Source organism: Otolemur garnettii, unplaced genomic scaffold (assembly GCF_000181295.1).
Source record: "Otolemur garnettii isolate 467f Iridium unplaced genomic scaffold, OtoGar3 scaffold00028, whole genome shotgun sequence".
Classification (NCBI taxonomy): domain Eukaryota; kingdom Metazoa; phylum Chordata; class Mammalia; order Primates; family Galagidae; genus Otolemur; species Otolemur garnettii.
In genome coordinates, this window is record NW_003852423.1 from 17,252,500 (window position 1) to 17,277,421 (window position 24,922).

The window sequence follows — 24,922 nt, forward strand, 5'->3', positions numbered from 1 at the left end:
AATGCTGAGAAGGCTATGTTAACCAGTTTGATGAAAATATTTCAAATTGTATATAAAACCAGCACATTGTACCCCATGATTGCATTAATGTACACAGCTACGATTAAAAAAAAAATTCTCAAACATACACAAAGAATAATAAAGTGAACCCCCATTTTCAAAAATTACCCAGCTTCAACAATTACATACATTGTCCTATTCTTTTTCTCATCTCCCATTTGTTCTTTCTTTTTAGAAAACAGTACTATATTTTTAAAGTACTGCAAAAATAGAAAAGTACCTAATGCACTCAATACTAATATGAAACCAACATATAAACAACTAAATGCCCACATGAAATAAAAACACTAGTCTAGTCTAGTGAGGGGTAGGAGCAAGGATGAGGAGAGGAAGAGGGGTCAAGGGACGGTGATTGGCAGGATCTCACCAACAGGCACAATGAAAGGTGGTCAACATACCCAAGCAAAGAGCTCAACTACAACTAGAACTTTACCTTAGAATGAAAACAAGGTAATCTAAATATTTGTACTCTCATATCAATCTGAAATTTAAAAAAAGAATAAAAAATAGTACAATACATATTTTAAACATCATACATCATCTCTTTTCTCCTGTAAAAAAGTAGGAATTTTTTTAAATAACCATAATATTATCATATTCAACAAAGTAAATAATTTATTATGTCATATTCAGTGCAGCTCAACTTTTTCCACTTGGTCAAAAATGGTTTTTAGAGATGGTTTAAATCAGAAGCCAAAGTTCGCATACAAGATTGGGTTGTCCTATGGAAAATCTAAAAGTAGGCCTTCCATTTGATCCCACAATCCTATTACTTGGTATCTACCCAGAAGAAAAAAAAACATTTTACCTTATCAACATTGGTACTCTAATGTTTATAGCAGCTCAATTCACAATTGCCAAGATATGGAAACAACCCAAGTGCCTATTAACCCATGGATGAATGGACAGACATTCATCTATACATACATACATACATACACACATACATACATACATCTGCCATGGAATACTATTCAGCCATAAAAAAAAGACTTTATATCTTTTATATTTACCTAGATGGAGTTGGAGAGCATTATCCTTAGTAAAGTATCTCAAGAATGGAAAAGCCAATACCCCATGTACTCAACACTAATTTGAAACTAGCAGATGAACTATAGGTCCACATGAAAGAAAAACACAATTAAATTTAAGTACAAAGGAGGGGCAGAAAAGGGGAGTTTACCAAGCTCCCACCTAATAGGTATAAAACGCTAGGGGTATGTATATAGCACAGATCCTGGGTGAAGTACTCAACTACAACTGAGGACGTAACCTAACAAACTCAACAATGTAACCCAATTGTATGTATATTAATCTGAAATAAAAATACATCTATTTGATAAACAGTTATAAAAATAGGATTACTGTATCTGGCAAAACTATCCTTCAGAAATAAAAGATAAAGACTTTTCCAGATAAACAAAAGCTGAGGTAGTTATGACCACTAGACCTGTCTTCCAAAAAATGCTGAGTTGAAATGAAAGGATGCTAAACAGCAGCACAGAAGCATATGAAAGCTTACTGATAAAGGTGAAATATAAACAAATGCATAATACTATAATTTGGAAATGGTAGTGCTTATGCTGATTCACATCACTGTTAATTTTCACAGAGAAGTTAGATAAAAGTATTTTAGAAATCAAAATACACCATAAAAAGATGAAATTTGTGACATCAATAACACAAAGGGTGAGGTGGGGATAAGTAAAAATGTATAGTTTTTATATAAAAATTGAAATTAAGTTGGCATCAGTTACAAACAGGTCAACATATTTTATGTAAACCCATGGTAACACACACATAATTTTTAAACAATAGTGAGTTGTTCTCTTTTAATCTTTTACTAGTTTCTACTTCTTTTTAATTTTTCCCATGCTATTTATTTGTTGAAGAAGTCATGTTTGTCTTATAGAATTTCCCAGTCTGTTTTGGATGATTGTATCCTCGTAGTATTGTATAGCATGTTTCTGTAGTTCCTGTATAATGCAGTTAAGATTCCAGAGCATCATCTAGATTCAGATTTCTTTTTGTTTGACATGACTAATTTACTTTTAGTGATGTTGAGACTGAAGAGTAGGTCCAATGTTGTCAGCCTGATCTACCCCTTGCATAGTTACCATCAACCTCATTAGTTACCTGAGGTTCAACTACCTAAATCCATTATTTCTTAAGTGGAAAACTACTATTTTTCTGATTCTATAATTCCTTCTACATTTATTAACTGTGTTTCTTCTAAAAGAACTTTGCCTCATCAACTATTTAGTTACGTGGTCAATATAAGAAAGGTAGCAAGGATGCACAGGTTTTCTCTTCATCAGTTTTCAAGGTGACTGCCCAAGCAACCTCCAGAAGTGACAATGAGTTTTGGGTTTTACTTTTTTTTAAGTGTCATTATGAGCTTGTGATTTTTGCTTTTCAATGATGTGCCATCATTTTTTTTTTAATCCTCAAACTGTACCATCTTTGAATAGTAGGAGTCCTTTAACTTCACTCCTATGTCATTTTTACATGACTTGTCTTCTCTTAATAGCTTCCTTGCTTTCAAGCACAAAATGCCTCAGGTTCATTTTTCACATTTCCTGCCCCAGACATGGAATCACCCAATGCTCCAGGAGCCTTGATTTTTTTTTTTAAATGGGAAATAATATCTGAAAACCAAAATCTGGAGTAATGAGTGGTGATTGTTATTTATCATTAATTCTAAGATTCTTCAATGAGCAGAGAAAATGCATTTTTTTTAGAAAGAGAAACTTAAATCCTAAATTCATACTGGCATTTCCCATTAAATGAAATAGTACAGTTTTCATTCATTTTATTTGTATTTTCTCTCGTCCTTAAAATCTTGCTTGCTAACAACATTAATAAACATATGCCATTAGCAAACTGACTTGTTTTATTCTACTACATGTAGTTGCAAAATAACAGTAACAAGATTGATGCTAACATTGAACAAAGTTTAAAATTTCTTGTGGCTTTTTTCTACCCTTAGGATACACGCATTAGGGATATACAGTCAAAATGCTATGTTTTAGTTACTTGAAATAATTTTTGTAGTTATGACACCATCTTGACATTGTTAAATTCTTGTATTTCCATTTAGGGACTTTTCTCTCTTTTTAAATTTTGGGATGCTTCCAAATTATAAGTAACATACATGGTAATAAAGTAAAAACTACAGAACGAGGTGCATTTAAAGGAGTTTAGTTTCTGTCTCTGCCCCTTTCCCTATAATTTTGGATTACCCTTCCATCATTTCTTTTTAACAAAATAACACACCCCTATTTTCTTTCTTTTCTTATATAAAAGTACACTATACTTACTTTCCTGCACCCTGTTTTCACACTTAATATACCCTGGCAGTAGAAAGACATCTTCCCCGTTCTTTTAGGCAAACGCATAATTTCCATGATATGGAAATACTACAGTTTAATAGATATTTCAGTGTGTCCAGGCTTTTGTCATTAAGCATAGTGTCCTTCCTTCATATTATGCTATTTATACATCCTATATTACAAGGAGATCACTAGTGATGTTGATATTTAGATTGGTACAAAAGTAATTGCGATTTTGGACCATGAATTCTAAATAATTATAACTAGGCTCAAACACATCTTTAATAATCAAAATAGGAACCATTTACAATCAAACATTGTTGCCAACAAGAAATAAGTTTATTCCCGTAGCATAAAAATCTGTGCTTTGGAATTTGATGAACTCTTTTCTGCATCCTGCTAGTTATAAAAGCGTTTTCCCTACAAAAAGTCAAGATGCTTGAAGAAGTGGTAACAGGTCGGCAAGAGGTCAGGAGAATATGTGTATGAGGCAAAACTTCACGCCCAATTCATTCAACTTCTGAAGGGTGTGGCTGGGTGTTATGGAGAATTGCACTCTCTGTTGACAGATGCTGGCTGTAGGTATTGCAGTTTTCAGTGCATCTCATAGATTTGCTGAGCATACCTCTCAGATGTAACCTTTTCACCAGGATTCAGAAAGCTACAGTGCAGCGGTTCTCAACCTGTGGGTCGCGACCTCTTTGTAACAATGAAAATACATCTCGGCATTAGGAAGTTTGAGAACCACTGCTGTAGTGGATCAGACTGGTAGCAGACCACCGAACAGTCATCATGACCTTTTATTGGTGCAAATTTGGCTTTGGGAAGCGCTTTGGAGGTTCTGCTTAGTCCAACCACCAAGCTTGTTGTCACATGAAATCCATTTTTTATCATACATCATAATCCAATCAAGAAATTGTTCATTGTTGTTAGATACAACAAAAGATGACACACTTGTGGGCTGGGTGCAGTGGCTCATGCCTATAATCCTATCACTATGGGAGGCTGAGGCAAGTGGATAGCCTAAGCTCAAGAGTTCCATACCAGCCTATGCTAGAGCAAGACCCCATCTCTAAATAAACAGCCAGATGTTGTGGGTACCTGGAGACCCAGTAACTTGGAGGCTGAGGCAAGAGGATCGCTTGAGTCCAAAAGTTGGAGGTTACTATGAGCTATGATACTACAGCACTCTACCAAGAGTGACAAAGCAAGACTCTTGTCTCAAAAAAAAAAAAAAAAAAAAAAAAGATGACACTTGACAACTGTTCTGATTTTCAGTCAGTTCTAGAGGCACCTCCTTACTGAGCTTTTTCACCTTTCCAATCCTCTTCAAATGCTGACCAATAGTAAAAATGGTTGAGTTCTTCAGCAATTTGTCTAGTTTTCAGAAGATCAGCTTTGATGATTGCTCTCAATCGGTTGTCAATTTCCAACAACAGCCACTATATTTATCTTCAAGGCTCCCTTCTCTCTTGCAAAACTTCTGGAACCATGACTGCCCTGTACATTTATTAACAGTTCCTGGGCTAAATGCATTGCTGATGTTGCGAGTCATCTCCCCAAAATGGCTTTACAACCCATTTTGAGCTTGAGTAAGAAAATCACTCAAATTTGCTTTTTGTCTAACATCATTTCCATAGTCCAAAATGAACAATAAGTCATTAACAAAGTGCTTAAAATGTGCAAAAAATGTACATTAAAATGACATAACAATATAAGCACACTTATTTAAGAATGCATTCCCCAGTATCAAATGGCAAATTTCAATAATGCAAAAAACACAATTACTTCTACAACAACCTAAATAAAAGCAATCTTGGTGGAGTGGCAGGGTAAAAACCAAATTGGAATGGATTCAAAAGAAAAGAAATACATTTAGACAGTTAATATATATACCTAATGAGGAGTTTTGCACTAAAAAGAAAAAAAGAAATAGGACAACAGCTAGAAGGAAAGTGAGATCAAGAGGTTTGATTTTTTTATTTTGTTTTTGCCGGTTTATTTTTAAGAAGAGAGAAATAACATGTTTGTATGCCAATAGGAATAACCCAGTAGAAAGAAAAAAAGTGATGATACAGAAAAAAAAAAAAAACGGAATTTCAAGAACAATGTCTAATAAGGATGAGGTTATATGCAGAAGAGTTGGACTTAAAGAAGAATATGGCAGATATAGATAAAGAGTGTTGGGGGGCCTAACACAGCCACACATGAACCCTTTCCCTTCCTCCTCCCTCTTCCTCCTGTCCTCCTAAGACAAAAAGACACAAAGGGTCTAGTTAGCCTCACCGTCAGATATCCCACCAAAAGACCCAAACTATACCAGGCAAGCTATGGAATTTGCCCAACCACTACTGCCCCATATAAAAGGGGTCTCTAACAGATTTCAATGAACAGATGTCACCTTTACACTGGCCAGAATTCACCCTCTCCTTTCAACAAACCAGGCCTGGACATCTTTACTGTCACCTTTGGGCACCGCTGCTTTTGCCTTTCAAAGAGATGTTAAGAAACTTGTACAAGGTCCCATCTTTAAAATGAGGACAGTAACATCTACCTGACAAAGTTGAATTTTCTTAACAATGGAAATGCACATAAACCTCTTAGAATAGAGCATGGTGTCTAATAAGATTTCAATGAACATTAGGTAATAATTTTTAATAACCACTCCTCCTACACCAAGCAATTTCATGAGGATCTAATGATTATGTGCAAATATTAAGAAGTTAGATGGCCAACAGCAAATTGTGTATGTTCATTAGGTACAAGACCATGAGAAGGAGGCTGCTAAAAATAGGTTTGGTTAAAGGAGCAATGGCTATCACTTTTAGTAACTAAAAAAGAATGTCCCCATCCTCACAAAAATAACTTTCAAGTCTCAGTTTAAAATGACATTTATAAATAACAAAAGGAAATCTTTTCATTATTTTACACTCTCTACAGAGAGAAAAATATTTTTATGTTGGTAAAAAGAAATCCATATTCAAAATCTAAGTTATTAATAAAACTTCAGAATTTTAGTGAAAGGATGTAGTATCTGCCAACTACTTCTAAATAATCTGCTTTCTACAAAGGTTATCTCCTTTTTCCTAGTAAGCTGCAATAGTAATGGAATTAATCAGATACTTTACCACAAGTATCACTTTTAAACAAAACAGGGGGAAAAAAATATGCTAGAAAACTCAGTATTAGGAACTAATATATATAAATTGAGTACATTGACAATTCAATTTAAAGAGTTTTCTCCCATAATTTGTTAATAGTCAGGTTTGAAACAAATTTCTGACAGATACAACAATATACAATATTTCACTGTCAGTCAAATAGAGAATACAGGCTCTAGAAGTCCAAGATTGAAAAACTTTGTAAGGTGGTGCCTATGACTCAAAGGAGTAGGGCGCCAGCCCCATATGCCACAGGTGGCGGGTTCAAACCCAGTCCTGACCAAAAAAAAAAAAAAAAAAACTGCAAAAATTAAAAAAAAAAAACTTTGTAATACAAGTTAAACATACTTAGGAAGATCATTTAGATAAAAACATGGGTAGTGAAATTTCACGACAGGCAGCTAGAAAGTGATCATCCAAGATTATCAATAATGATAATTTTATACCAAGATAAAAACTCAACATCAAAGGTTTTGAGAACTCCTAGTCCCAAAACTATGGGTTCCAGGTTAAAAAAAAAAAACTTACAAATAATTATTTAGAAGTTAGCACATATTGTATTTAACCCAAAATACAGTTGATATTAGCAGCCCAGAGAAGGAATGGTAATCTCTTACTCCTAAATCCTTCTTTTTAAAGCCCATACCTACACTCAACTGAAAGGTTGGGCAGCAGCTAATCTAGTCTCCAGCAGTATGAGGAAAAGACCAAATAGCACCCAGCAAAGGTGCTGACACTGGCAAGAACACACCACAGTCTTTTCACCATTTGCACCCTGGAAGAGGGCTCAAGGCTTAGAAAAATCATTCGGAATCATACACACATTTCATTCGAATCACTGGTCTTTGCCCCTCTGATGCTAAAGTCTAAAAGTTAGGGGTTTTTTGTTTTTTTTGAGACAGAGTCTCAAGCTGTCACCCTGGGTAGAGTGCCGTGGTGTCAAAGTTCACACCAACCTCAGACTCTTGGGCTCACGTGATTCTCTTGCCTCAGCCTCCCAAGTAGCTGGGATTACAGGCACCCACCACAACACTGGTTATCTTTGTTTTTTGTTGCAGTTGTCATTATTGTTTTAACTGGCCCAGGCCGGGTTCAAACCCACCAGCCTCAGTGTATGTGGCCAGCACCATACCCATAACGGGCACTGCCAAAGGTAGAGTTCTTAAAATGAGCAGTCAATTTATCTCTCTATTCAAGGCCTCTCTCCCTCTTAAACCCAGATTCATGTATCCAAATGCTATGATATCTGACACCTGACACCTTCAGGTAACTCAAAGTTTAAAATGTCTACAATGGATCCCAATTCCCAATTCCTGAAATCTTTCCTCTTACTTTTTCCTCCTCCTAACTAATAACCTGTCGCCAGTTATTTAAACCAAAAACCTGGGCATTATTCTTGATTTTTCTTTCCATTGTCTTGCCTCCCACAAATAACTATCAGCACATCCTAGAGACCATGAATCCAAAAATCCCTCTCAGATTGGTCTACCTCTACCTGCACAGCCATTACTCTGGGCTTCTGCAACAGCCCCTTAACCTGCTTTAGTTTGTTTGTGTTTCTGCTTCTCTACAGTGCAGCCAGAATGACCTTTTACATTGAATTTAATACACTGAATTTAATTCTAATCTCTTACCACGACCAGACCTGGCTTCTGTCTCACTCCCGTCTCCTCTGATAATACTTTTCGTCCTTACTCACTAGCCAAAGTAGCGTTCACTTAGATCTCAAGCTCTTTCCCAACTCAGACACCCCATTCCTGCAGTATTCTCTGCCAGCTCTTGCACAGCAGGCTCTTAATTATCTCAAAGATCTTAGCTCTAAAATTACCTCCTCAGTCAGGTCTTCCCTAACTAACAAAATTACAGTACACCATTCCTTTCACACACCCTGTTTACTTACTCTGTAACACAAACCACAATCTGTAATTCGGTTCCAATTCCTTTGTTTCTCCTAAGTAGAATGTAAGTGCCAAGAACAAAGGGTCCATGTCCATCTTGTTTATTACTGTATTCCCAGAGCCCGGCACTGTGCCTGACAAAGTAGACACTAAATGTAAATTTGTTAAGTGTTATGAGTTCAAAATAGTTTACACAGATTTGGAAGAACCAACTCATTTAAAGTTTTGTTTGTTATCAGTTATTTTACATGTAATCATAAGAATGGAAATAAAATATCTAGTCTATGAATCAGAATACTAATTTAAAACACTTACTGGTGCTAAATTTATCTGATTCATTTCTACAAGTGGTACTGATAGTAGCAGATTGTGATGAAGAAACCATCATGTGTTAGTACATTAGAATTTTTTCCTCAAAATTAGTGATCCAGGTGAAGGTCCTTCCTTTTCACAGAAAAGAAATATCAATTCTCAGAAAAGCAGAATACAAAAGTAAAACAAAATTATACGCTATCCCCCAAAACACATAAAGCAAAAAAAACAAGTGTAGACAAGGATGCAGAAGAACTGGAAACCTCATACAGTCCTGACTGGAATGTAAAATGGTACAGTTTCACAGTTCCTCCAAAAGGTAAACGCACAGTTACCCTGTGACACGGTATATATTCAATTCCATTCCCAGATAGGAACCAAAGAGAACTGAAAATATACGTCATACAAAAACTTCTGCAAGAATGCTCATAACATTATTCACAGTAGTCAAAAAATGGAAATAACTGAAATGGCTAACAACCAATAAATGGATAAATTGATATATAAAACAAAAGACTATTATTTGGACATACAAAGACACATGCTATAACACAGGTGAACCTTGTAAACACTGTGCTAAGCGAAAGACACCAGACACAAAATATAACCAGGACTCAATTTATATAAATGTCCACAATAAGCAAATCCATAGAAACAGAAAGTAGATTAGCGGTTACCATGATCTGAGAAAACAAAGAATAAAAAGTGACTGCTAACAGGTACAAAGTTTCTTTTTAGGGTGATGAAAATCTTCTAGAATTATCAGATAGTGATAATGTGCTGCACAATTCTAAAATACTAAAAAACAATGAGTTGTATACTTTAGAAGGGCAATTCTATAGTATGTGAATTATATCCCAAGAAAATCAATATTATTTTAAATTGATATTCTAATGCCTTCAGATTATCTGAAGTTTTAAAAGGAAAGGGAATTCTTCAGTTTTACTGTGATTACAAACTGAGAAGAATATACTTCTCATGTGCCTAAATTAGGTAATAAATGAAACTTGGAACATTTTTATGTCACTAAAAAAACTGTCTTTTCAGTTTAAATATCAATGAATTTATAATTATCAGGCAATCCATACATCAAACATGGTAACAAATGATAAAAATCAACTAAACTTTCAAATAGTTATTTTGGTATTATAAGCTAAGCATTAAGTATAGATTTTGAGATTATAATTAAAATTCAATTTAACTTGTAAAACTGATATACTTTCATTTATCCAGACCTGCTAATAACACTATCTTTTACCCTGATTGAAAATCTATTTCTTTATTAGTTAGAGTAAGTAATCATAGCCACTACAACAAACCTCAAGTAGCTTTATAAAACAGAAATTGATCTCTCAAGTTTAAAAAATGATGTAATACCCTTTAAACGTAAAGATGTGGAAGACTCAGAATTAGCAAATCTAAAAGTACTAATTTAATTGTCAATTAAAGGGTTTACTGGTAAGACACTGGCTCCAAAATTACCTTACAAATACCATTACCACTTGTTGTGGTACTCACTCCCACATCTAGTAGTCAGCAAATCCTATCATCTATACTCCTTTTACCACTTCCTAGACAAAGATGGGTCATAGACGGTGGAGCAGAGTGAGCTAAATATTAAGATGAAGAACAAGTTGGAAACATCCTTATGGTACTCTGTGCAGCCCAAAGACAGAACTCTCCAACTCCAAATAAACAGCTATTCAACCAGATGGGCAATAAAAGCTCTGCTACTCACTTAACATACATTGCTAAAAATCAAAATGAGGAAAGTTCAGCAACTGGTATCATATCCAAAAATAAATCCAAATCTGGAGAGATTCATTTTCTTTCTAAAAGGTTTACATAAATACCATTATCTGAACTGTTTTATCTCTTAATGTTTAACCAGGTATCAAAAACAGATACAATATTATACATCATGAATACATTTAAAATATTCAAAAGAGTCTGACAGATAAGTTTACAAAGCCAAAAACACTTTTATATTTCAAGAAAGTCACCCAGTTAGTAATAAAAGATTAAATTTTTCTATGTCAACTAAATGGGTCTCTCATAATTATGGCTTAAAAAATCAGGTTCCCAGTGTATCCAAATTTAGCAGAATCAAATTCCATGTGCTAATTTTAAAATATTGATTTTTAACTTTAAAATACACTATCTAGCATGTTAATAGCTAAGTAAAACAATCTTCAACCTATAGATTAGTTCAAAGAACTATAATCTACATCTTCTGAAGGTAATAACTAGTAACATTTCAGGACTTAGAGTTCAACAAGTGTTAAAATCATTTAAAGATCTGGATCCTAGGAGGTACATGAAATTATCTTTTCTGTGGGAAATGAATTCTATGGATTTGTACTGGTACATATCTCCTTCCCATTTCCCATTAAATTCACCCAATCTAAAGCTCTAGGAAATTCAGAAACACTGTAAATGGAGGCACAGTTACCTAAACTGACTTCACCCCTTATCTCTTTGCAGCAGCAGTAAGCAAAACTGGCTTCTGGAAACTTAAAAAGAGTAATATTCTCTAGAATTCCAAGGGGGCATTCTCTGCTTAGCTGTGTCCACTTACAGGCCATTCGCATAAAAGATAAACATATGATGTGCAACAGAGAATGCCAAAGTATACAACTCCTATATTTCATACAAACTAGTACATTGTGAAAAGATGGTTACTTTGCAGTCTTAGGATGTTATGTTCCCATATATTCCCTATAATTTATCAGAATAAACAGAAATAACCACACACTAAGTTGCGATGGTGTTAGGACAACAATAAGGGTATTTTATCCATTCATCCATTTATTATTAGCTTTTGGGCAACAATCTAAACATGTACATCTCTGTTTGTAGTTCAATTGGTTCTTTTTAGTTTAGTTTAATTATTTTTTAGTTTAGCTTAGTATATAACTGAGATGATCACGTCCTTAAACACCTTTCTTCACCTTATTATACATAGCTATCATATATAATGTATATAGTTATGATTAAAGGCCTAAGCTTCTAAGTTAGACCAAACTGGATTCAAATTCCAATTCTATCACTTAAGAGTTCTACGACCTTATGCCAAAAAAAAGTCATCAAAAAAAGCCTGAGTTTCTTCACCTGTAAAATATAGCTAATAATAAATCTTACATCATAAGTGTATAGGAGGAATAAATATGATGAAGTATCTGTGATAAAGTATACCAAGTGCTTAGTAAATGGCCTGATACACAAGGCTACCACTTAATATATGTTAATTTCAAATCAGCAGTTGAATAAAAGCATTCTAGACAATCAAACCAGTATTTCTGTTCAGAGAGAATAAAAGTTCTAAAAAAAAGTCCTATTTTAAAAAGCAATGATGCATGCCACGATTAAAGAAAACATTACCTTCATAATACTATTATTTTCCAAAAAGATAATAAAAGGCTATAAAGAACACTAATAAAACAAATTTTGGTCAGTAGTCAAACTTTTAGCTTAGTCTCTTTTTAATCAACTTTCACATTCAATTTGAGAGTACTGAATCACGTCTAGTACTTTGATTCAAAGCTTTTAAAAATTCGAACTATATTGCTAGGTGATACGAAACCCTCTTAAGTTTATTTTTAAAAATCTTATAAAACAAAAATTAAAATTTTTGTATACAGATTATAGCCCCTTCAAATCAACAGTTCCAAGCTGGTTAAACTCTTAAGTTTTAAAAACAACATGCCGAAATAAGGTAAGAGAGAATTATAAAAATGAAACAGATAGGGCAGTGCCTGTGGCTCAAAGGAGTAGGGTGCCAGCCCATATGCCGGAGGTGGCGGGTTCAAACCCAGCCCTGGCCAAAAACTGCAAAAAAAAAAAAAGAAACAGATAAATTTTGAATGATTTACTATGTATTACAAGTGATTCCCACTGATTATGAAAGTAAGACATTCTGGCAATCTAGGTAAGGAATGTTACATTCTCAGAATAAACCCTATACAACTGATTTTACTCTTGCTTTTTTAATTTAACAGAATCTCAGAATAAAGGAGTAACTTGAAAAAGCAGCACAAACCTGCCTAGCTAATCAGGATGACGAAAACTATGAAAGTGACTATTCAGTGACTGAGGAAACCCACCCAGAACTGAGGGACACAATCAAAATCAAGGCCCAGAAAAATTTGCCTTCAGAAGTGAATTCAGGGTGAGTCAGTTCCATTTTCATTACAATTTGTATGAGAGAACAAATAGTAAGAAGATAATGAGAAAGATGTGTAGTAAGACTTAGATATTCATATTTTTGAAGTTTTCCCCAGGATAATCCACTCTATTAGGTAAGAAGTACATCTATTTTGATATTTACATCTCTGATAACTAAATCTAAACTCAGATTAATGTCTGAAATGCATGTAAAGTGGCCTTATCAGGTATATTTACCACCTAACAACAATTACCAATAATTTACCAGAATTATTTCACACTATGGGCCAGTTTCAGGATCTGAAAAACTAAAGTCATGAAGTAATGATAAAAATCATTATTAGAATAAGATTCATAACTATCCATATATACTACATATATCATAAAATGATGTATTTTCTAGTTCCCAAATCAAGTCCTAAACCAATTACCAATACCATTCAAAATTAACTGAACTCCAAAAGTGCTCAACTCCACATCTGAGATTTTTGATGACCAATTTGCCCAACAGTTTCATAAATATGGCAACTGTCTAGAAAGTATTTTTCCTTTCATAGCCCATTAAGGATCTATAATCTTTTTACTTAGCACTATATTACTAAGTAATAGTAATATGAAGTATTCAGAATCATCAGTGCAAACATTAAAAGAACAGCAAAAAACAAAAGTGCTATCTGATGATTCTGGCTCATCTTGTCTGCTTAAAACTATTATCAGCTCTTTAAGAAAACTTGAATGTCCCTGGGAATCTTTCTTGAAACAGTTACACAGTCCCTTAACCCCTATTCTAGAGATGACCATTCCCTCCCTGTGCTCCTACAACATATAGTATGTCCCTCCTATATAACACTAGTTACATAAAAATATAGTTATTTACTTACATGTCTGTATCCCCTACTAGATCTGAGCTTCTTAAGAGCAAAGGACTCTTATCATCATCTTCATGCTTAGTACAGACATTCGAAGGCCAGGTCAATAAAATCCTAGTTAAATAAATAAGTGAAGCCCAAGAAAGCATGCTTTAGGTGAGGAAGGATACATGTATTGTGAGTTTATTGGGGGAGGGAATGATGAATTTTAAATATCCACAGGGCAATTATCTGTGATTAAGTCAAATCAATATCTGACCAAAAAGCTAAGATCTCAAGATTTTAAGACTTTGCAGAGGTTAGCCAAAATTCTATTAACAGCATGTAGACATGTGAGCCCATCCTTATAGGGATTCTAAAAGGACAACTTCAAATCTATATTCTCCCTCCTCCAGCAGCTTCCATTTACTTTCCTAGGAGCCACTACCCACTGAGACCAAGACCCTCCACCTACTCCTGAACCATGAGATCCGATTACAGCAGCGCACACCAGACCTATCAATTTTTCTCCTTCTTGCTGAGAGAACTCCTGCTCCTACAAGGCACTAGAGCCCTACTCTGCTTCAAAGTCCACCTACCTTCACCAGGCAGATGTGCAAGAAGACACACAAGAAACGATCTCCATTAAATACCAAATAGCACTTGCAACATAGAATCAATGATAAGTAGTCAGTACGGGTGGTAATAAGAATCTAAACTTTTATAATATTGCTAAACATCAAACTGTTCTGAATTCTAAATACCAACAAAGTAAAACAAAGTAAAATACCAATAAAGTAAAATTTTGGACTCAAATTCCTATGTTGTGAACTACGTATGGCCTTGGGGTGCCATTAAGCAGCTGCTCAGCAACTGTGGTGCTTCAAATCAATTCTCGTGGAATAAATAAGCCAGAAAGTAAACCTGTCAAATCTAATCTTTGTGTTAGTTTTCAGGGAAATTCTGTAACAAAAAAATACATGCATACCCCCCCAGTCCCAGATCCCACCTGCTCTCATTAACCTAAAAAAGAACTTTAGATGTTACAACTCACTTAAAGAAAATTTAGCAGAGGAGAAAAAACATTAAGTTTGCCACAAGGTTAGGTGATTATTTAATAGACTAGCATTTGATACACATAGCCTCCAAAAGTGTCTCCAGTGTGTCTACAAGAAGCAGGCGACTGGGAAGGAGGAAGAGAAGTTCTGCCACTGAGCTTTGCCTTAAACCTCTAATACACAAGGGAACCAACAGTCAGTCCTCCACTAGTGATTACTACTGCACAGGCAGAACTCCCGCCAAACCCAGGCTTCTCCTGGGACAGAAGAGACAAATAGGTTTCACACGCCCCTTTCAGGTACTTATAAAAAAGTTACAGAAACATGGTAACTCTTGGTCTATCCAGGGGTATCCAACCTGCGGGCCACATGATTTTGTAAGGACTGTTTTTGTTTATCTGTTGAGTCAGAATGTTAAGTATGTGTGGACTTTTATTGTTTTGCTAATCAGCTTTTGTTAGTGTTTATGTATTTAATGTGTGGCCCAAGACAACTCCTCTTCATCCGACGTGCAGCTGAGAAGAAAAAAGATTGGGTAACCCTGACATATACTGCAGACCCAGGTCCCTTTGGGTTTAATAATATAATATAAAGAACTCACATAAGTATATATGTTCAAGAAAGTTCCTACAAACGGTATTTGGGCTGTATTATGGAAGTCCAGAACTTTCAATCCTGACAACTTTAAAAAGCTATTTTCTACTTCAAAAATGTATAAAAACTAATCATATGCAACAAAATATCCTTTGTAAAGGAGATATTTTCAAATTGTTACTTTATAAATCTTAACATTCTAACAAAATATGTGAATGACAGCTCCCAGCAGTTTGTTCCAAGTTCTTAAAAAATACCTCAGGACTTTTTCTCCTCTACCAAAAATATTTGTATTTCTAAGTGCTGACAAACACAGCTAATGCCACCTAATGCCTTTTTTTAAACCTCCATTTTTGCAACAACTACAGAAAACTAAAAACCTAACTAAACATATTGCAATTGAAACAATCCTAATCCACAGATATCTTAATACAGATCAAATGTCTTCTTTACTTAGGTGCATAAAACAAGTGTTAGGCCTAGAAAGCATAGTTGCCTTCTAATAGATCCATGCTTAAGTCTGCTTGATGCCAAAAATATTTATCCCCCTAAAATCCAAGGCTCTTCATTATTTAAACCAAAGGTGTAGTAATCAAACTCTACTTATTCAAGAATAAAAATTTAGCTGGATGTGGTAGATAGAAGTTTTACAGGCCTGAGGCCAGGAATTTAAGACCAGCCTGAGCAACATGGGGAGATCCCTAATGCTCCATAAAAAATGAAAAATTAGCCAGGAGTGGTGGCACATACCTGTAGTCTCAGCTACTTGGGAGGCTGAAGAGGAAGGATGGTTTGAGCCTAGAAGTTTGAGGTTGCAGGGAACTATGATGATGCCACTGCACTACAGCTTGAGCAACAAAATAAGATCCTATCTCAAAAAATAAAATCAAATCAAAAATGTATACAATGGAAAATGTGAAAGCTTCACTTTTGTACACAATACTCCATAAGACTTATTACTAACCATGTCCTTTCAAATCTGACTCTGAGGACAGATGGAGCTGTACTATCTGTATTTTATTATCTTTCCAATATCCAGAATTTCCATGATTCAGAATGAAAAACACTGACACAATGGTCTACATATGGCCATATGAAAGGAATAAAAAGATGTACCAAATGGTGGAGGGTGGAAGGACAGTTCTCTTCTAAAGATATGTCCATGCATCCTCTACAGGAGAAAAATGTGAAAGGAGAAGTGATATTAAGAAATTGAATCTTTGCTTCTTAAAACAGATACAGTAGTCTTGAAAGTATAATTTTTACAGGGGTCACATACTTATTTCCAAGAAAAAATTATTTCAATTTCTCTTGAAATTTCTGCACCAGCTGCTAAAAGTAAACGAGGATTTTAGTCTATTAAGCAATAAAAGTTTTAGTGCTTCTTTATCTTTTTTCTTTTTAATGGGCTGCATCTGTCATTCCCATATTAAGTTGATGACTTTTAAGTTCAAGGTGTCTTTTCCAAGCCTGCCAATTCTTATGTCCCTTGATATTTCTGCATACTCTCACTAATTAACTGAACCTCATCAGGAAGATACTAATAATGTTTCAGACACTCAAGAGACACCCACAGCCTCATAACTCAAAATACTTCACAGTGTACCAATGAAAGGCCTATTTGGTTCAAGAGGGGAGTGAGGGGAGAAAAAGGGAGAAGGAAAGTCCATTGCACGAAAAGCTGCTGGTCAGAGCATTTGCGCCCAGCTTTTCCACACTTACTGGTTTACTAGGGTATACGTTAGATAGATGCGTTTTTAGTTTCCCCACGGTCCAGTTCAAGAAGCAGCTAATAGTCTGGTCACTGTATTTCTGATTCGGTGCTTTAATGATGAGGGTCACAGGAATCTCCATCCCACTTTGGTCCATGGTTCCCCCAAAGTCGGACAGAGTCAAGAGGAACAACGGTTAACCCCAAATGAGCCGAGGTGGTTACCGCCGGCGCGAATGGGTTAAGACGGAAGTGAGTTCTTAGTATTTCGCGTCCAAATCAGTCACAAGTGCATCCGGCGATACGAAGGCCATTGCCGGTACCAAGGATGGACGGTAGCGGTGGCGGTGGTGGTAGCGGTGGCGGCGGCGAGGTCTGGGTGCCGGGCCGTGGATGCAGCTCTCCCCGCCAGGTCCGGGCTCCGCCGGGCTCCGGACTGTGGAGGGAGGCGGGGGAGGGGGGAGAGAGAATAAGCGATGAGTAGGGAGGGTGGGAGGGGTGAGGACACTACGGCCGCGGTCATCGCCCCGCCCCGCCCCGCCCCGCCACGACCCCCAAAGCTGAAACGCAACAAGGCCCCTACGCTACGGCCCAGCTGCGCTGACCAGGGGAGGGTTAGGCGGCTCAGGGCGGTCAGCCGCGGGGAGTACCTGAGAAAAGGCCGCGAGGCCCGCCACCGCCGCCCTCCGCGTCCAGGCAGGGCCACCGGCCACACAGTCCGGCTGGGCGTTCTCCCCGGCAGCCGCTCCCTTCCTGCTGCGCGGCGGCGGCGGGCACAGCACAGTCCCGGGTCTCGCGAGGCGGCGCTGGTGTCAGTGAGAGAAGTTGGCCGAAGGTAGAGGCTCGGCTGTCCGCCTGACCCCGTCGGGCGGGGAAGCGGAGGGCCGGGCAGGGCCGGGCTGGGCGCTGCCGAGGCGACGGCAGGTGGCGGAAGGGTGGGGACGTGAGCCGCACCGCTGGCCGCGCGCGCCCGGTTTTGTTGTTGTGAGAAGAGTCTGGGTCCCCTTTAAGCCCGAAGGCTCAGGGCGGAAGTGCGTCACGCCCGGCACGCCCCTGCGCGCTGCCTACCAGCCCGGCACGGCGCGGGGACCCGCCTGGGTCCGGCGCTCGGAGTTCCGCGGGAGCTGAAGGCCAGGCGGGTGTATCCGGGCCGGGCTGTTCCCTTGGTCCCGGGGCCCAGCCATACAGAGGCCTAGCCATTAGCTTAGCTGGCGCTGACATACTGGGTCTTGACCACACCCTGAGGATTTAGGAAGTATTTCACCGCCCCAAGAGTTGTCTGCAAAAGTTAGTGGCCTTCCTGATGCTGAATCACACTTACGTTGTCCGTGTGCAAAGCACGGTGCCAGGAGCTTTGGCAAAGAGGCCGTGGGATACACTGCTTAAGGATTACAGGCTTTTGGTTCGACCTGAAGTCCACGTCTACTTCCTGTATTTCCCGCACCTAACCTTTCTGGGCCTGCGTTTACATCTCTAAATGGGGACAGTAATACCTACCTGAGTGCATACTGATGACTAAATGACTTAAGTTTCCGTCTCGTTTCCCATAATCTTCGCAAAAGTTGGCAAGTGTTCACTGAGCACCTATCAACGTCTTATGAAGTGGGACAACAGTATTTATTTTTCTGTTTTTTAGACGTAGGAATGTAAGGTTGAGTCTACTACCCAAAGTTAACTTACTCTTCATTTTCTGCCCCGGATTAGGAGTCAGTATAGTGAAGTTACATGTTGTTAGTAGCACGTTTTCACAGTTCTGAACTACCACTTATAGATGGTATAGTAGCTTTGGGAGCCGGTCTCTTTCCCTCCCAAAGTCATAAGGGGCTTAGAGTTACCAAAGGGAAATTCTTCTCCCAACTGCTAATACAGCAGGATCCCTCACACGGCCCTGCCCTCCCCTTCCTGTTTGTGGTAGAATACCCACCATGTCTTAGCTGTATTGGGTCAACTGCACATCTGAAATGAATGAAGTCCCTTTATTTCCAGTCATGGAATGATGACAGTTTGCTGTGATACAGGTTTTCTGTAATGGACTCTGCTACCCTGTCACTCTAATGGAAGCTTAATTCTAGATAAAAATAGTCTTTCAGACACCCTTGCAGCTAGGGGTAGCTGTTTGACACTGTTCAGCCAATGAGATGAAAGTTGGAGGACTCCTAAGAAAGCATTTAGGTGGCCTGGCTCTCTCAATTAGAGCTCATCCTTGCCCTATATCTGTCCTTCCTGGAGAAATGCGAAGAACGGCGCCCATAGTTGACTCCTGAAGCAGCAACCCCCCTTGGCTGAGCAGAAAAATTCAAAGGGGCTCGGTCTTTGATGTCATCACTGTGCTACCCTAGAGGCCCTAGGCTGTCTAACCGCAAGACTTCTTGTTTTTTATCAAATTCCTCTTTAAGCCAGGAAGTCTTAACCGCCACAGTACCACCTGACCCTGCAGCTCTTGTCACTTATGCCTGTGACTAAACTTTCAGGAATCCTTTGGAGGTGATGTGACCATCTATGAAATGTACATTATTAATGAAGTATACCTTAATAATTATTAATATTGAGATAGAATGTGTATTTCATGGTGATAAGCACTGTTCAAAACAGAGTCCTTCAAAGGTTCACTGCTGTGGACAAAAACTTAAATTTGCAATCAACAATCAACAAATCAAAATATATAGGTATAAAGATAATACTGTGTCAGACAAAAAAAAAATTTTTTTTTAACTTTTCAGCCACTTAAGTACCTTAAAATTTGATGATGTTGATCTTGGCCACAATAACAACAGTATATAAATATTCTATTTCTGTTAAATAGGTATATACAGCTATGTGTGTAGAACAATGTATGAAAGGGTGGTCCCCAGAATATTGATAATCTCTGACTTGGAATTTGTAGTAGTAAAAATAATTACCTTTGCAGGGATACACAATAGCAGCAGTTGGTGCAGGGCAGCTCTGAGCATTGAGCTGCCTGTTTAAATCACTGTATGTGTTGCAGATAAGAACTGAAAATGTGAAAGAACAATTGTACATCTCAGTTACCATTTGTAACTGAGACAGCCCCTAAGGCGTATTCTCAAGAGTATGGTGGTAATAGATAATAAAAGATTTGTGATTATTAATGATAAATACGTATCTACTTGAACACTATTAACTATTCAGGGCATGTAACCTACTTTAGTAATTCTGGGTGATTTCTGCCTATGCGGTAGCTCCCGTTATTAACGAATAGAAATTTAAAGAAAATTATCAATATTTGTAAATATAAATTGATTTCCAGTGCTTGTGGGATGTTTATTTACTTCCACTTCTTTTAATCTTTGAGGTAGAAAGAAGGACTGCTGGAAAACATGTTATGATTCATTCAATGAAACGCCAGTTTCTCTTTAAAATTGAAAGAAAGTAAAGTGCTTATCACTGAGTTTTTCATACTGAAATTTGGAGTATCTTCCAGGAAACTAAAATAGTTTTATCATGTTGAGTAGTAGAGTTTGTTTGTTTGTTTGTTTGTTTGGTAGCTCTCTTGGAAGCAGTGACTTCAGTGAAATGATGATCTTGCAGTTGCAGATTTCAAGGATGAGGTTGGCCATCTGGCTTCTTATTCCTTCCATTTCCACTTTCGCCATGCTCATCAGTTTTTTAAAGATGCTGTGTCACAAACCATCTAATCAAATCTTAATCAAGTTTATTGTTTTTTTTTTAATGAAAACCTACCCTGGAAGCCTAGGAAAATTAGTTCATTTCAGTACTGTACTTTAAAAATCTTAATTGGTCCCAGATGTTTGATCATAAATCATCTGATAGAAAATGGAACAAAGAAAACCACACATGCATTAAGTGCTGAATAGGTGTTTTGATGTGTCACCTAATGAAGTCTTAGAACAGCCCTGAGAGGTGGTAAGGATGGTGGAGCTTAGAAAGGGTAAATGTCCTGCTCAAAGTCACACAGCTAGTAAGTTCCAAATAAATAGGTATATACAGCTATGTGTGTGTGATTCTACTATAATGCATACTCTTTCCACTACATGGATATTTCTTATTTAAAGATAACCATTGAGAGGCCAGGTGCAGTGGCTCATGTCTATAATCCACATGTAGCACTCAGGGAAGCCAAGAAAGAGGATCCCTTGAGCCTTGAGTTTGAGACCAGCCTGAGCAAGGGTGAGACCCGTCTCTACTAAAAAGAGAAAAACTAGGTGGGCATTATTGTGGGTGCCTGTAGTCCTACTCAGGAGACTGAGGTAGGAGGATTGCTTGAATCCAGGAATCTGAGGTTGCTGTGAGCTAGGCAGACACTCATGGCACTCTAGCCTGAGCAACATAGTGAGACTCTGTCTCTAAATAAATAAATCCATTGATAACAAAACATTTTGAGGAGGAAAAGGCTTTCAGGAATAACATCTTTGAGGTCATCTAGATCAGTCTTTCAGGTACTGCCAGAATGAATCACTCTTACCACATCTCTGAAGTGAGATTAGCCCAAAATGTTTCCAGGGCAAGAGAGTGCCATAGTTTTCACTGCAGCATAATCTGTTATCAAAATAGCCATGGTTGTTATAAGTGAATTGAAGTTTGCATACCTATAATTTTTCATTAGGCCTACTTTTCCCCTCTTGATCAATTCAAGATATGTTTACTCTTAATTCTACATGCCAGGCCTTCAAATAGACAACTGTAAAATACTTTCTGTTTTTCCTGAACCAAACAGCCTTAGATCCTTCAACCATCCTTAGGAATAGTTTCCAGATCTCTCAGAATGACGGCTCACCTTTGCATTAGATTGTAATAGCCCTCATAAATTATGATGAACACAACAAGCACAGGAGTTCATACTGTGATTTTCTTAGACTAGTCTTCAGGAGGACACATCTATGTTTCTGTTGGTTTCTCTCTTAGTAGACATCTGCCTAAACTGGTTGAATTTCCTGCTCTTCAGTAGCTATTTGTCTAGTCGGTATTTAGAATGACCATTTGACAAAAACAGATGCCTCTAATTTTTCTGAAGATCCAATCTAGTGACTTATTAAGGATAATTTTTGGAGAATATTATAGCTAAATAGCATCTCATAGATGCTATGCTCCTCAAGGTGACCAGGGGTGGAGGGTAAGTCCTTTATAGTGTTCACCCTTTGAGAATTTTGACCTGAATGTATGTATTCATTATCTATTACTGCAAAACAAATTACCTCCAAAACTATGGGAGCAGCTGTTAGCTGGTGGTTCTGGTTTGAGACACTCATGACATTGCAGTCAAGATTTCAGCTGACATGCAGTCATCTGAAGACTTGATTGGGATGGGAAGATCTACTTTCCAATCGGTTCATCCATAATGCTGGCGAGTTGGTGGTTAACTGGTGTGAAATCTCAGTTTGTCCCCATGGGCCTCTCTACAGAGTAGAGCTTGAGTATCCTCACAACACGGCAGCTGGATTACCCCCAGAATGAGAGAGCTAAGAGACCAGTACCACTGAGTCAAGTAGGAGGAGAGCAAATACAGGCATAAATATCAGGAAGTAAGAACCATTGTTCTCAAACTGGAGACCACCCACCGTAACGTACCTTACCAAAGCATAGATACGCCTCTTCTACATACTATAGACATCTGAGCTGAACAAACACCTGAATTGTCTATAGGACTGTGTGCATTTACACACATGGGCATTTATCTAAAGGGAGACTCCATGGTTTTTATCACCTCCCCAAAGAGGCCTTTCATATTGCCTTTCTGAGAGCCCCAATAAAATCCAGTCCTCACTGTGAGGTTTTTCCAGTTAAAGAAAATGTACTACTGAGCCAATTATCTAGTTGCTGCCTCAAGGTTCCAAATAAATATCCTATAAATATTTAGAGAAATATCCTATAAATATTTCTCCTTTTCCAGCTAGCATGAAATTAAGTTTTGTCAGTAGAGGGCATTGGAGGGACACTGCAGAAAGGAGATATTTGCCTGTCTGTCTGGTATATTTCTTTAGGCAGGTTCTTACAATGCTAGTGGCTTCTGTAGCACCCAGTTCTAGCAGCACTCAATGGCCAGCAGTTTGTAGCACCTCCAATGGACACTTTCTCTGGGAACCCTCTCAGGCAACTTTGCAGGCATCTCCTATGAAGACCTTTCCCTGGAACCCTTCAGATGGCTTTGCAGTGGGGTACCTTATAAATGGCTCTCCTTCACAGCCTTTAGATAGCTTTGCACCCTCAGTGCATTTTTCTGGCATCCAATGAATCACAGTCATGAGACTTCTTCAATAAGAGTCTATCTCAGCACTAAGGGCAGTGGCTGATCCCTTTATCTGCTATTCCTATGTTCTTTAGAATTCTCTTTGCAGTCTTGGTGCTGGTAGCACAGTGGTTACAGCATCAGCCACATACACCAAGGCTGGCAGGTTTGAACCTGGCCTGGGCCAGCTAAACAACAATGACAACTGCAACAAAAAAGTAGCTGGGTGTTGTGGCAGGTGCCTGTAATCTCAGCTACTTGTGAGGCTGAGACAAGAGAATCGTTGAAGCCCAAGAGTTTGAGGTTGCTGTGAGCTGTGACTCCATGGCACTCTAACAAGGGTGACACAGTGAGACTCTGTCTCAAAAAAAAAAAAAATTCTCTTTGCACCTTACTGGTCACCCCCTTATTAATTTAATTCCCTGTTAAAAGTATTAATTCTTTATACTAAATCTTCCATGTTAAAAAATACTGTGTGGCTTCTGTCTCTTGATTGGATCCTGACTCATAATTAGCATCAGGGGTGATTCCAGGAGGTGGACACACAAAGATAAAATTTGAGAATTTAATTGGTGATGCCCTTTGGCTGAGCTTTTTCACCCGTGGGAAATAAGATGCTAAATATCCATGGCACACAGGGTATTCCACCTGGTCAAACTCTCATTTGTGGTTGATTGGGATGAGGTAGCAACTGAAGTAAATGGCTGACCCAGTAGTGGATGCATTGCCAATTATGGCAGTGGAGATGACTATAAGGACAGTGGTAGGGGATAGATTCATCTTGAGTGTCCTTTAAGCATTTACAGGAAGGACATGACAAGCTCGTGTCTTGCAGTTGAAGTCACAGTCAATGACCAGAAGTCAAGTACTAAATTTCACTGTAGGGGTTGCTGAGTTATAGTAATAGTTGAACTCACAGTGACATCACATTTTTTATGCGAAAGTTAAGGCATTGATTGCAGAAGAATGAGATCCTGAAAATTGGAATGGGGACTTTTCCTTGGACCCAGATAACACCAAAAAATCTTGAAACTCCAAGTCACTCTTAACTTTTGCCTGTTAGTGAAAATAGTATGCCCTCTGGAGATTAGCCTTCCTTTCCTTGAAAACCCTATGGTAACCTCACCTGGGGCAGATTAACCTCCCTCTATTGCCAGTAGACCTGTAACTATGGTTAAATGTCAGCGTGCTCCAAAGGGACAGGGGGACATAATACAACCCAGGAAGGACTAGCATACACATCAGAGGAATTGCAAGTCTTTGTCAGCAGAAGTCTGGGGACTATGTTTAGGAGTGTACTCTAAGGGTGGTAGAGTAAGGAGGGTAAAATAGAGGGCCAAATCTCTCCTAGAGGTTCCAGATTTTATATGTTAGCTCATGCACCTGAAAGTGGCTCTCAAAATTTATTGACTGAAACTTGGACTCAAAGATAGCCTACACTTGATACAGTTGAGATGCCAGAGCTTTTCTGGAATGATGTGGAAAAATCAATCCAAGGGCTTAAGGAGACAGGAATGTTAAACTATATCATGTGTTACCAAGCATGTCCACCCTCTCTACTCTTCCATGAGAAGGCCCT

The 24,922-nt window shown here is 38.0% G+C and overlaps 1 protein-coding gene across 4 annotated transcripts in view; it reads right to left on the minus strand.

Annotated features, from left to right (window-relative positions):
* Positions 1–18,128, minus strand: part of HERPUD2 (HERPUD family member 2) — a 51,111-nt gene extending 32,983 nt beyond the window's left edge. For all 4 annotated transcript variants that reach the window (XM_012804399.2, XM_023512466.1, XM_023512465.1 and 1 more), the window contains exons 1-2: positions 17,789–18,128; positions 17,150–17,574 (exon numbers count right to left, since the gene is read on the minus strand). In XM_012804399.2, coding sequence (XP_012659853.1) covers positions 17,150–17,296 — 147 coding nt within the window. In that variant the 5' untranslated portion in view covers positions 17,297–17,574; positions 17,789–18,128. The remainder of the gene's footprint in view (positions 1–17,149; positions 17,575–17,788) is intronic.
* Between the last annotated feature and the right edge of the window lie 6,794 nt (positions 18,129–24,922).